Below are 11,182 nucleotides of genomic sequence, written 5' to 3'. Positions count from 1 at the left end.
GCTCCTTCTCTGCGCGCAGAGGCCGCGCCACCCCACGGGCGGTGGCCGGAGCAGTGAGGCCACCGTGCCCCGCGCCCCCTCCACGCTCGGAAAGGGCTTCGGCCCTCAGCGAGTTGGTGGCCCCGACGCGGGAAGAGCCGCGCCTAGGACTGTGCGTCTGGCCTCTCCCGCGGCTTCTCGCCCTGACAAGTTTGAACAATGATCACAGTCAACCCAGATGGGAAGATAATGGTCAGAAGATGCCTGGTCACTCTGAGACCCTTCCGGTAAAGTTCTCCCCTGGTTGGCGTGGCGGGGGGTCTTTTCCCCGAGGGGGCGCATGGTGGCGGTAGGCGAGGTCGGTCCCTGCGAGGATGCAAGTTCCAGTGGCAAAGGAGGTTCGCGTTTGGACCCTCGGTGATGGCCACTGGGGCTGCGGGAACGGATGGAGTTGGGGCTCGGGGTGCGAGTAGGGAGAGTAATGTAATTCTGCACCTGTCCCAAGTTGGACTAGGTTGGGAGGGATTTGAGGTGTGGAGGTGAGAATGGGGTCAGAAAGCATCGAGGTTGTGGCCCAGGGCCCGGGCAGTGGCCCCAGCCAGCACGCCCCTTCCCTGCCCCTTGGGGCCTTTCCCCACCTGCGGCGAGTCCCATCTGGTAGCGAAGTTAGTGCGCGGTGGCAGGGCGACTCCCTCTCCGGTCCAGCCGTGGTCCCTAGGTCGGCCCGCCCACCCCTTCTGCCTAATCCATCCCCTCCTCCCGCCTTCACGGCCCACCCCCTCTGACAGGGCTCGGGCCAGTCTCTGACCCGAGGGTTCCAGAGATTGGACCACGGACACTCCTCCGCTGGGCATTCACCCTCAACTACGGGTCAACAGGCGGGGCAGGTGCAGCCCGATTGTGGAGGGCGGACAGAGGCGAAGACGACACTCTGGCCACACACACCTTGGGTGGCCTGGTCCAGGGGGCTGAGGCTGTGCGGGACTCACCCGGCTCTGCTACTCCCACTCCTGGGCCCCCCGGAGCCCGCCAGGGCCAGGGTAGCTCTCTCCCTCCCAGGGCCGTCGGAGTGGAGCCGCTGCGCGGGCTGGGGAAGAGGCGCCGGGCGCTAGGCGCCCAGCAGGGCTGGAGTGTCTTTCTGTTCCATAGCTGGGCTGCAGAAGACGCGGAGGGAGTTCGGGTGCCAGCGCGGGGCGGGACAGGCCACAGGTGGGGTGCGGGTGCAGGACAGAGACCTTGAGAGCAGGCGCTGGCGGTCAGAGGCGCCCAGGGTTTGGGCTGCGGGAGGGAAGAGGCTTGATCCCCTCCACTCCAGGCCTCCGACGGAGCCCTGGCTCCTCCCCCACCCCAGTCGTTGCCCATCTCCCTCCCTGGCCCGGAAGGGGCTGGGGGTGGGGAGAAGATGGCCCTCCTGGGTTCCCGCCTCCCGGGTGTCAGGCCGGTTTTGAGGGCTGAGAAGGAAGCCTGGGGACAGCAACCATCAGGCTGGTCAGGGAGGATGCCGGGGACTTTGGAGTCTGGTCTGAGAGTGGGGTTTTAAGCGGTTATTTGGGGGGAGTCAGGGATCCCTAGCCTAAGGTGCTCATGGTAAGCAGGGCAGGAAGCCGTTCTCTCTAGAAAGGCCTTGGTCCTCCAGAAAACCCTCAAGTCCTTGGCTTGCCCGGGACTCTGAGAGGATTCTCAGGTTCCCTCCTGCTCTCTCACCCCCTGTGGTCCCCTCCCTGCAGGCCATGGGAAGTCCAGTTTCTGCTGGACATTTGCTGGGGCGCTTGGAGGCTGCCCGGGTTCCAGCACCACGGACAGTGCTTGCCCCTGGCCCACTTCAGGGTGCATCCTGCACCACAGCCTTTGGGGCTCTTATCTGAAAGCAGGGGTGGGGTGCGGTTGCATGGGTCTCTCTAGGCTGCCAGAGACCCACAGCCACCAACGGAGTCTTCAAGTCCCCTCGGGATCAGGGCAGGGCTCTGATTACATCACTCCAATTTATTCATCCCCGAGGACGGCCTGGGAATGCTGTTCCCATGGGTTCTGCCTGGGCTTTCTTCCCCAGGTGCTCTGCAGTGTTGTCTGAGTGCATATGTGGATGGATGAAGCCACTTTAACTTGAATTTACTATAAATAGACCCCAGTGCTTTGGGGGACCTGAACCCAAGGCTTGGGGACTGGCAGAGTGTGGTGCAGGTGAAGTCTGTGGGGCTTCAGGGTCTGGTCAAAGGTGTAGACATGTTCCTCATGGATGTTTTTGGACCCTGGCAGGCACCCCCAGGTCTCCAGCCCTAAATACAACTCCTTGGCTAGGGAGAGGGTGGAGGATGGGGGGGACCAGGGCTGAGGGAAACTCTTCCTTGTCCTCAGGCTGGGAGGGCAAAGGGCTGATTTCCCCAGGGATCTCCCTGGGTCTATGACAACCTCTTCCTGTGCTCTTGCCCTGAGACCCATCTGATTTCATCTGGGGCACAGCAGAGTCTGAGCCCCACCCTCAGGCCTAGGGGAACTCACTGAGGTTTCCCTCTGAGATGAAGGGAAGTGTCCCTTGTGCTGTCTTGCCCACTGAACTGCTTCCTCCCTCCTCCCATCAGAGATGCTCTGCCAGAGAGTTCTCCTGGGGAAAGATCCCGGGTCCTCTCTGTGCGGTTCCTGTCCCCTCTCTCTGACTTAATCTCTAACAGCTTTCTTTAAATGTGGGCTGGGAATGTTGTTATGCATTTTATTTTCTTCTGCAATTATGTGTTTTCTTTAATGGACCAAATTTTAATTAAATACTGCTCTGCCAGTTTCAAATAATGAAGATTAAAATGCATAAAGCAAGTCTTGCATAAAGATACAAACAAGCACCAGGTCTGGGGATAGGAAGTGGAGGCTGGGCAGCTGGAGGTCTCTGCTTGACGCGTAGGGCTCTCCTTGGTCAGCCTGGCTCCACACTGGATGGGTTTCCTCCCTCTGGCCAGGTAAAGGGACGTCCCCTCTCAGATCTGACAGTTCCTCAAGCCCTCTGATAGACTCAAGGTCCCTGGACATTGTCCACACCTGCCTGCCCCCAAGGCTGTGCCGGGGTGGGTTCTGTGCCTGGTTCTCCACTATCCTCCTGGATCACCCCAGTGCCTGACACCTGGTGGATAATCAATAACGATGGGTTGAAGGGATGAGTGGTGTCTCGTTGAGCCAGCCCTCCCACCGGGGTGACAGTACACACATCTGTGTGACGTCCATGTCTAGGTGTGAGCATGCCCTGGCCAGTCAATGGTGCAGGCTGAGAGCCAGTGTGTGGGAGAGGCCTGGGCACAGCAGGGGGCCATGTGGCCCTGCCTTGGGATCTCACCAGAAGCAGTGATGGGTGCAGGCACCACTTCTGAGGACACAGGTGGGGAAGGGTTACAGTGAGCTCGTGACTGATGGTGGTGGCCAGGCCTGTGTACACCAGGGCTGAGGGTGGCCCAGGTGATTGATGGGATCCAGGTGGGTCTGAGCTGGACCAATTACTTGCCCTCGGGCTGATGTCATGCCTTGCCGCTCCATCTGTTCCAGTAGATCTCAAACTTTAGCATGCATCAGGATCACTGGGAGAGCGTGTGAGACGAGATCACCTGTCTCCCGCCAGGGTGGGGGGCTTGGGGCCCCACATCGTGCGTTTCTGAAAGTTCTCAGGTGACGTTGCTGCGGCAGCCGGTCTGGGAGTCACACTTTAGCAGTCTAATGCTGTTAATGAACAGGGTCTGTCTTAGGCCAGGCCCCGCCCAGGTTTCTATCTCCATGTGCCTCCTTCCTCCTCTGATTTGCCAGGGGGCTGTGGCCAGCTTCTTGTAGCCCACTCTCTTTGTCCTCTGGGCTCGGGCTCAGCCCCACTGCCTCCCCACTTCCCTCTGTCCCTGGCTTCCCTCCTTGTGCATTACCTTGGCGTTTCTGTGCCTTCCTCGGTGGAGGCTGGGGGCACTGTCGCTGGCCTGCCCTGCTGACCTGCTCTGTCCTCCCCACAGGCTTTTTGTCCTGGGCATCGGCTTCTTCACTGTCTGCTTCCTGATGACGTCTCTGGGAGGCCAGTTCTCAGCGCGACGCCTGGGGGACTCGCCCTTCACCATCCGTACCGAAGGTATCTTGGGGTCAGGGGAGTCAAGGATACGTGCAGGTGTTTGTGAGTAGAAGGGCAGGTCCCTTTGGCCCAGCACCACAGGGGGCTTTCTGGAGCCCTGACTCAGGCTTGCTGGCTGCTTGCAGGGGTGTAGGGGAGAGGGCCTGCTTGGGCCGTGCCATCTGGCACAAGACTTTGACTTTGGTCCTGCCTGTGCCCATGGATTCGAAGGCCAGGGTCTCCTGTGTGGCTTCTTTGGTTGGAGTGTTGGGGGTCTGGCTATGACACTTGCCTCTGAGACACGTGTCCTCTGTGCCTTGGGCCCAGGCTGTGGACACAGGCGGGGGATAGGCCCGATCATGAGCTCACGTGTCTCCTCTGAACTCTGGGGACATAGACCTTTCCCAGTCCCTCACTGCTCCTTGCCCACACGATGCTTGCAAGGCACGAGTAGAGGTTCAGAGCACGGACTTTAGGGACCAGCCAGGCCCAGGTTTGCATCTCTATTCATTGCCTCCTAGCTGTGTGCCACCCGCAAGTCACTTAAGTTGCCGACACAGAAGAAAAGTCACAATGAACTTTTTGGAAGGTTGGGCCGAATGGGGTCACACATGGAAATTACCTGGTGTGGTTGGTTGTCACGTGGCCTGAGTGACAGATTGTGAGTCCTTGTCCTGAAGTCCTCATCCTAAAGCTGGGTCCTTCCCCTTCCCCCTACTCACTGGGAGGTGGTGGTGGACAGCAGCAGAGTCCTACCCGGTCTGACACAGGGGTTCTTTAGATCAGGGCAGAGAGGAGGGACATGGGCGGGGGCAGCCCGAGGTCAGCGGGTTGCAGGGACCAGCTGGCTGTGTGAGATTCCCCTGCCCCTCTGGGGAGGGCTCTCTGTGGAGTCCCCTTCTCAGACCCACGGTGCTCAGCTGGCTGGCTTCCCTGTCCCAGTGACGGGTGTCGGTCGGCGCGCTGGCTGTCATGTGGAGTGGGCGCTCTGAGTGGCACTTGTGGTGCCATCTGTGACTCGTCACTGGATTCATCCCTTTGGTTTAACTCGTGCTTCTTTAAACTTGCAAAAGCTCCCAGAAGGAATGTCACACCTATTAGTCATTCAGGCTCCAGTGTGAGCTCATTGATCCCGCTCTGACTCTGGGGAGCCTCCATGTTCTCCCGCGGTAAGTACCTCGTGAGGGTCCCGAGCAGCACCTGGCGGGCTGGGTGGCTCCACACATGGGGGGATGTGTTAAGTCTGAGACGCGGGAGCTGCAGAAAAGGACGTTTTGGGGAGGGGGATGGGGTGCTGGGTCTGCACACGGAGACGCCTGGTTGGGGTTGGAGAGCGGGTGGGCCACAGGGAAGGTGTCTGGAAGGTGGGCTTGGGGGGGGCGTGGGTGTGGGGAGAGCAGCGCAGGCTCCTAGATGCTGCCCCTGGGCGGGTGCTCCTGTCTGGGTGGCCTGCTACACAGGGCATCAGGAACCTGAGCTTCCAGAAAGGTCTGGAGTCTGACAGGAGGAGACAAGGGGCTGGGGGGAGGGGTTTGGGGCTGGTTCTTCTGCCCTCTCCCTGAGGGGCTTGGGAGCCAAAGCGATTCCACCCCCATGGTCCTTGCCCCATGGCAGGGTGGACCCAGGGGCCCAGAGCACAGGGGCTGGTGGGGAGCAGGGGGGGGGTCTGGCTCAAGCCCCAGGTTTTATTCTGTAGAGGGGAGAAAGCCTCGTGCCACCTCTGTCACCACTTTTCCAAGGCTGGCCATGACCTTGACGTCTACAGAGGGGGTTCACCTGGGTGGCATGTCACGGGCAGGGCAGTGCCGTGGGCCGCCTCTCTGTCAGCACTGCCCGGGACCCTCGCCCTCTCTGTGTGGTCACCCTCCCTGGTTCTCAGAACTCTGCAGCCTCCATGTGTGATGGCCCCAGTGACCAAAAGACCTGGCCAGAAAAACGCTGGAGGAAAAGTTTATTGGGGGCTTGTGGTTTTCAGGGTCTCAGTCCATAGACAGCAGGCTCCGTTCCCCGGGGCTGGAGGTGAGGCTGGACATCGTGGCAGAGGAGTGTGGTGAGGGAGGCGTCTCCCATACCAGGCAGCAGAGAGAGACTCCACTCCCCAGACAGGAGTCTACACCCCAAACCACGCCCCTCATGTCCACCTCCCCAGCCGCACCTCGCCCGCCTTCCTGACCCCTCAGGTAGTCCTGTCAGGGGATTAGTCTACTGACTGGGTCACCAGTCACCACCCAGTCATGTCACCTCTGCCTTCTTGCATTGTCTCACGTGAGCTCTGGGGGACCCCTCACGTCCACACCATAACATCCTTCTGACCATGGCCGGGCCTGGGCGCTGGTCCCTGTTGGGCCTTGGGAATGGTGCTGCTCAGAGCCTGTCCACAGTTCCCACTTTCCTCGGGCCGGGGCTTGAGTGCCTGGAATTCGGAACTGGGAGGGGGAGGAATGGAGGGGGCCTCCCAGAGCCAAGGAGAAAGGACCCTGATTCAGTTTGTGTCCCCATTCCCACTGCCTGCCCCCCAGTTTCTCTGATGTCCTTGCATCCAGCCAATCTGATTGGAGGGACACACGGACACAGGCCTGGAAAGCCGTGTCCCCTGTGAGTTGAAAATATGAGTCCTGAAGAGAAGCCCCAATGACACCCCGCCCTGTGCCCCAGCAGATGCCAGCCTGCCCACACCGAGCCATTGTGGGGGAGCAAGGGAGGGGGCTGGGAAGGAGCCCAGCGCTGGGCCAAGGTCGGGGTGTTGGGCAATGCCCATCCTGTGGGGTTCAAGGAGCCCCAGAATCAGAAGGAAGCCCACCAGGGCCCTGCTGTTTAGGGAAATAAATGAGTTCATCACCGATCAGCACAACAGTCTGAGCACAGTGGGGAGAACAGCCTGGCCAGCGAGGGAGGCGGGGTCCCCACAGCGGCAGCACAGGGCAGGGGCAGGAGGAGGGCTTTCTCCGTGGCAGGGGAGAGCCCAACACTTGGCTGTGGCCAGCAAGGTGGTCCCTGCAGAGGCTGCGCCTTCCCCTCTAGGCCAGTTCACTTCATGGTGAGGTGGCTCATTTGGGAATGAAAACCTGACGGATATCTCACTCTGCATTCTGCACACTCAAAATCTTAAGAGATTCAGGCAAGAAGGGCTGAAGGGGATCGTCACTGGAGAGGTCTAACTTCATTCCCTCTTGCTGCGGGGTGGGGGGGTCTGGCTTGGGCCTTAGTATGGCGGGGGGCTGATTTCGGCAACTCTGCCTCCCTGCGCCCCCTCCCTCCTCCCTGCGCCCCCTCCCTCCTCCCTGCGCCCCTCTCCCTCCTCCCGGGGCCCCTCTCCCTCCTCCCTGCGTCCTTCTAAGGAAGCCTTAGTTGCATCTGAGGGGAGCTGTGGGCTCCCTCCTGCCCTGTTTGTTCTTGAAGAAGTAGCGCTCAGCTGTGTCTGCCCGAGGCAGTCCGTGGCTTGCCCTGCCACACCACCCAGGCCCCGGGCAGGAGCTGAACCTCGCAGGCTTCCAGCTCTGTGGGCAGCTCTGGGGCCCTTCTCTCAGAAGCTGCATGGGTGGGAACCAGGGCCCAGTGGGCTGAGGAAGAGCCTCATCCGGCCTCCCAGGGCCTGGCCTTGTCTCCGCTGTTGCCCGGCCAGGAGCTCCGTGCCCCCAGCTGGTTCTGGCGTGGCCCTGTGCGCCAGCCAATGTGCTCCTTTCTCCAGCTGCGCAAACAGTCACAGCCCCCCCCTCCCCAGGGCCAGGAAGGCCGGGCTCTCTGGCGAGCTGGGGGCTTGTTCAGGTCCAGGGAACCCTCAGTGAAGGGTAGGGGTGGGGACAAGACGGGAGGAGGGGGAGATTGAGCGTCTGGGGAGGAGGCCAGGCCTCTGCGGGTAATAAAAATACCGCTGTCTATAAATGTGAGGATCCAGTTGTCTCTCCCAGCGTCCAGCTTTCCTTATTTATATGGAAATACGGAGGGGCCGGTGAGCGCTGAGATGGATCTCTGGGGCCTCGCAGTAAATACATTTCAATTCAGCCCATGCCAGGAGTGGGGAAGTGACCCTGGGGGACGTCAGCCTGCTCTGCTGACAGTCGGGGTCCAGAGGTGGCATGCCAGGGAGGTGTCACTCAGGCAGGGCCCGCCTGCTTCCCTCCTGGGTACCCATCTCCTGGGTGTGACATTGAGCGTGTCCTGGGCAGAAAGCAGGCTTGCGAACGTGTCTCAGAGCTCCTCAGGAGGCTCGGGGGCTGTCCCCGGGTCTCAGGGACTTCGCGAGCCCCTCAGCATGTGAGAACATGGGAGGCTGCCCCCGAGCCCTCTGCTGGGGAGGGATTTGCTGTCTTGGTCCAGAAAGAAGAGGGCCCTTAAAGAACTGTCCAAGACGGTTGATCTCCTTAATCAGGGCCCTGGTGAAGCCTGGCAGGGGTTATCTGCAAGCCTTTGGGGCTCACGCCTTCGTTGGCATTTTTAAAGAACTGGCTGCATCCTCATAGAAGGGCAGTCCACAACCCCAGATATCGCCAAGGATTCTTGGGGGGAGGGGTGGCCTACATTTCCCTGGTCATCTCGCTCTCTCAGTTCTTGCTTCTGCTAAATTATCCATCTCAACATCTTTCCTCCTGCCTCTTCTGTCTCCCCTGCACCAACCCAGTAGGAGGAACACCCCACTTCCCTTGAGACCCTTGTCCAAGGGTCTGAGTCTAGCCACCTGCATGGGGGGTGCAGGCGTCACCAGTGGGGGCTTCAGACCTCTGTGCAGCACAGCAAGTAGATTCCAACTCCCTCTGCATCTCCGCCAGGAAGAGCCCCCACCCCTGCTGTGGCCCCCGTAGGGGATCCCCATCCTTCTTGGCTCTGCCGGCCCCTGTGCCGCCTCTTTCTCCCCGTCCCCAGCCGTGCCAGGAAGCCTCAGTCGGCTTGAATGTGCAGAGTCATTTAGCTCTCTGTCTGCTCTGGGCACATGACTTGCTTTGGCCCACCCCAGGGTTTAGCAAAACAAAACAGAACTCTCCTTGGGAGGACTCTGCTGCCAGCTTCCATGGGACAATTCTTTCCTTTCCCGTTACCCTGGTGTCTAGAGTCAGTTAGGGGAAGTTGGGGTGCTAGAACCTCAGAGCTCAGTGGCTCCATCCCCCTCATTTTACATGAGGGGAAACTGAGGCCAGGAGGAGGACAGTGACCTGTCCCCACCTAGTCGGTGCGGAGCAGGTCTGGGGGCAGGCTTTCTGACTCCCACTCAGGCCTGTCCCAGGCCACCACGCTGCCACCCCCACCTCTGCTCTGCTGCCAGTTCTTGGGTCCCCACAGCTCTAAGACGGATCATGCAGTTACTGGCCCCTCAGCCCTGAGAAATGGGGCTGGGAGCTTGGTGGGGCGTGGGGTGGTGAGGTCCCAGCAGGGGTGCAGGCAGTGAGGAGAATGGAGGGGGCTTGGGAGAGGGGCCAGCATAGAGGCAGGCCTGGGCCAGGCCGGAGGCACTGCAGGGAACACAGCAGCACCCGAGAAACCAGGACTGGGCTCCACACCTCTGGGGTGCCCCGGGCGCTCTGGCCTGGGCAGGCGGGGCAGGCCCTGTGTGGCGTGGGGCAGCTGTGATCTTGCTTGCCTCTCTTCATCCTGCTCATATGGGGGAGAGCAACCTCAGCCCAGGCTGTGAACCGTGGCCCCTCAGGGGACAGGGGAGGCCAGGCAGGCCCCCCGCACAGCTCCTCGATGCCCCTCAGCTGGCCTCAGTGCAGCTGGCCCTGAGCTCTGCTGGCAGTGTCCAGGTCTTCGTGTGTGTTGAGCTCAAATGACGGTCACCTGCCCGTTCCTTCCCTCTGTGCTGAAGGTACTGGGTGCTGATGTTGGCGGAGGCCCGGGCAGGGGGTCCCCGAGAGCGAACCTCTGTGAGGCTGAGCAGGGGAAGCTGTGACTGTCTCGTGTGATCGATTAACTGATCGATCCGCTGAGTGAGTGGATGGCTCGGGAGGGGCAGAGTGGTGGGGAGACCCCAAGTTTGCTTTATTCAAGGCTGTTGTGAAAATTTCCAATCGATTCTTTAAAAACCTGCTCAGTTTTCCGAGAGGGGAGGGTGAGAGGCCTTGGGCTGCTTCCTCTCTGGGGCTGGGCGGGGCCGTGTTTTCCCTTCCTTCCTCCATGTGCCCATTTCCTGCAACGTCCGGCTCCACCCTGGGTCCTGGGGGACTTTGGGGGACTTCATTTCTCCTCCTCTTCCTCTGGCCCCTCGCTCCCTCCCTCGGAGCCAGGGGCCCTGTCTCTTTAAGGAGCGGCTGCTGCTCCTCCTGCTCTGGGGCTGGGGCCCGGCTGGCATTTCCCGGCCAGCTCCTGAGCCATCTGCCCCGGCTCTGTGGCCTCCCTTCAGACCCAGGTGGCTCAGCTGCCAGGGGAGGTGTCTTCTGTCCCTGTGGGAGGCTGGCAGTGGCTGGATGTGGCAGCCAGGGGAAGGGGGCAGTGTGCTGAGCACTGTCCTCTGCCCCGAGGGGTGGGCTGCAGGCAGGGCCTGGTGTTCTTGCTTTGAGTCGGGGACATGGAGGCCAAGGGTGGTACGGTGACTTCGCCTTGCAGCTTTGGTGGCAGAGGCAGGCCAGAGCCAGCTGAGAGCCTCTGGGGTGTCCGGCTCTGTCTTTCCTGAGAAAGACACTGCCGCGCTGCCTCCCTCCCTGGCCCTGGTGACTCAGTGTGTGTGGGCAGCGCTGCCAGCGGCCAGCACCTGTGTTACTGCCTGGGCACTTCCCTTGGCCACTCGGCGGCAGGCAGAGAGGGCAGAACGTGACTGTCCCTGGAGCAGCCCTCACCCAGTGACTGGGGTAGAATGCCCCTCGTCCCCCAGCGGGTGACGGGCGTGGCTCTGCACCCAGGAAGGAAGGCCAGGACCCCTCCCCTGCCGCGGCCTCCATTTGCCTGCAGGGCTGGGCTGTGGTCTCAGGGGCCACTGGCTGGGCACTCACTGTCTCTCCTCATTGCTCCCCACCCCTCGCCCCGTCTCAGGACCTGCTTTAGGGAACCCAAGTCAGGACGTGCCCTACCCCTGGCAGGGCAGCCTGGTGGGGAGGGCTCCTGTCCCCTGGGACCTGGCTCAGGACCCCGGGGTGGGGCGGGAGCCGGCACCGTGTGGGCTGTGGGCAGGGGCTGCCACTTCATTCTCTGCAAGGTCCCTCCTGAGGGCGG

General features: G+C 61.3%; 1 protein-coding gene across 1 annotated transcript in view; it reads left to right on the top strand.

Annotated features, from left to right (window-relative positions):
• Mgat5b (alpha-1,6-mannosylglycoprotein 6-beta-N-acetylglucosaminyltransferase B) overlaps nt 1–11,182 on the top strand; it is a 56,929-nt gene continuing 45,747 nt past the window's right edge. Inside the window, exons 1-2 of the mRNA XM_048796659.1 lie at nt 1–266; nt 3,954–4,066. Of these exons, the coding sequence (XP_048652616.1) occupies nt 199–266; nt 3,954–4,066 (181 nt within the window). The 5' untranslated portion in view covers nt 1–198. The remainder of the gene's footprint in view (nt 267–3,953; nt 4,067–11,182) is intronic.

Source organism: Marmota marmota, unplaced genomic scaffold, assembly GCF_001458135.2.
Source record: "Marmota marmota marmota unplaced genomic scaffold, marMar, whole genome shotgun sequence".
NCBI classification, from domain to species: Eukaryota; Metazoa; Chordata; class Mammalia; order Rodentia; family Sciuridae; genus Marmota; species Marmota marmota.
The sequence above is the reverse complement of the archived record's forward strand: the minus strand, read 5'-3'. Positions and strand labels throughout refer to the sequence as shown.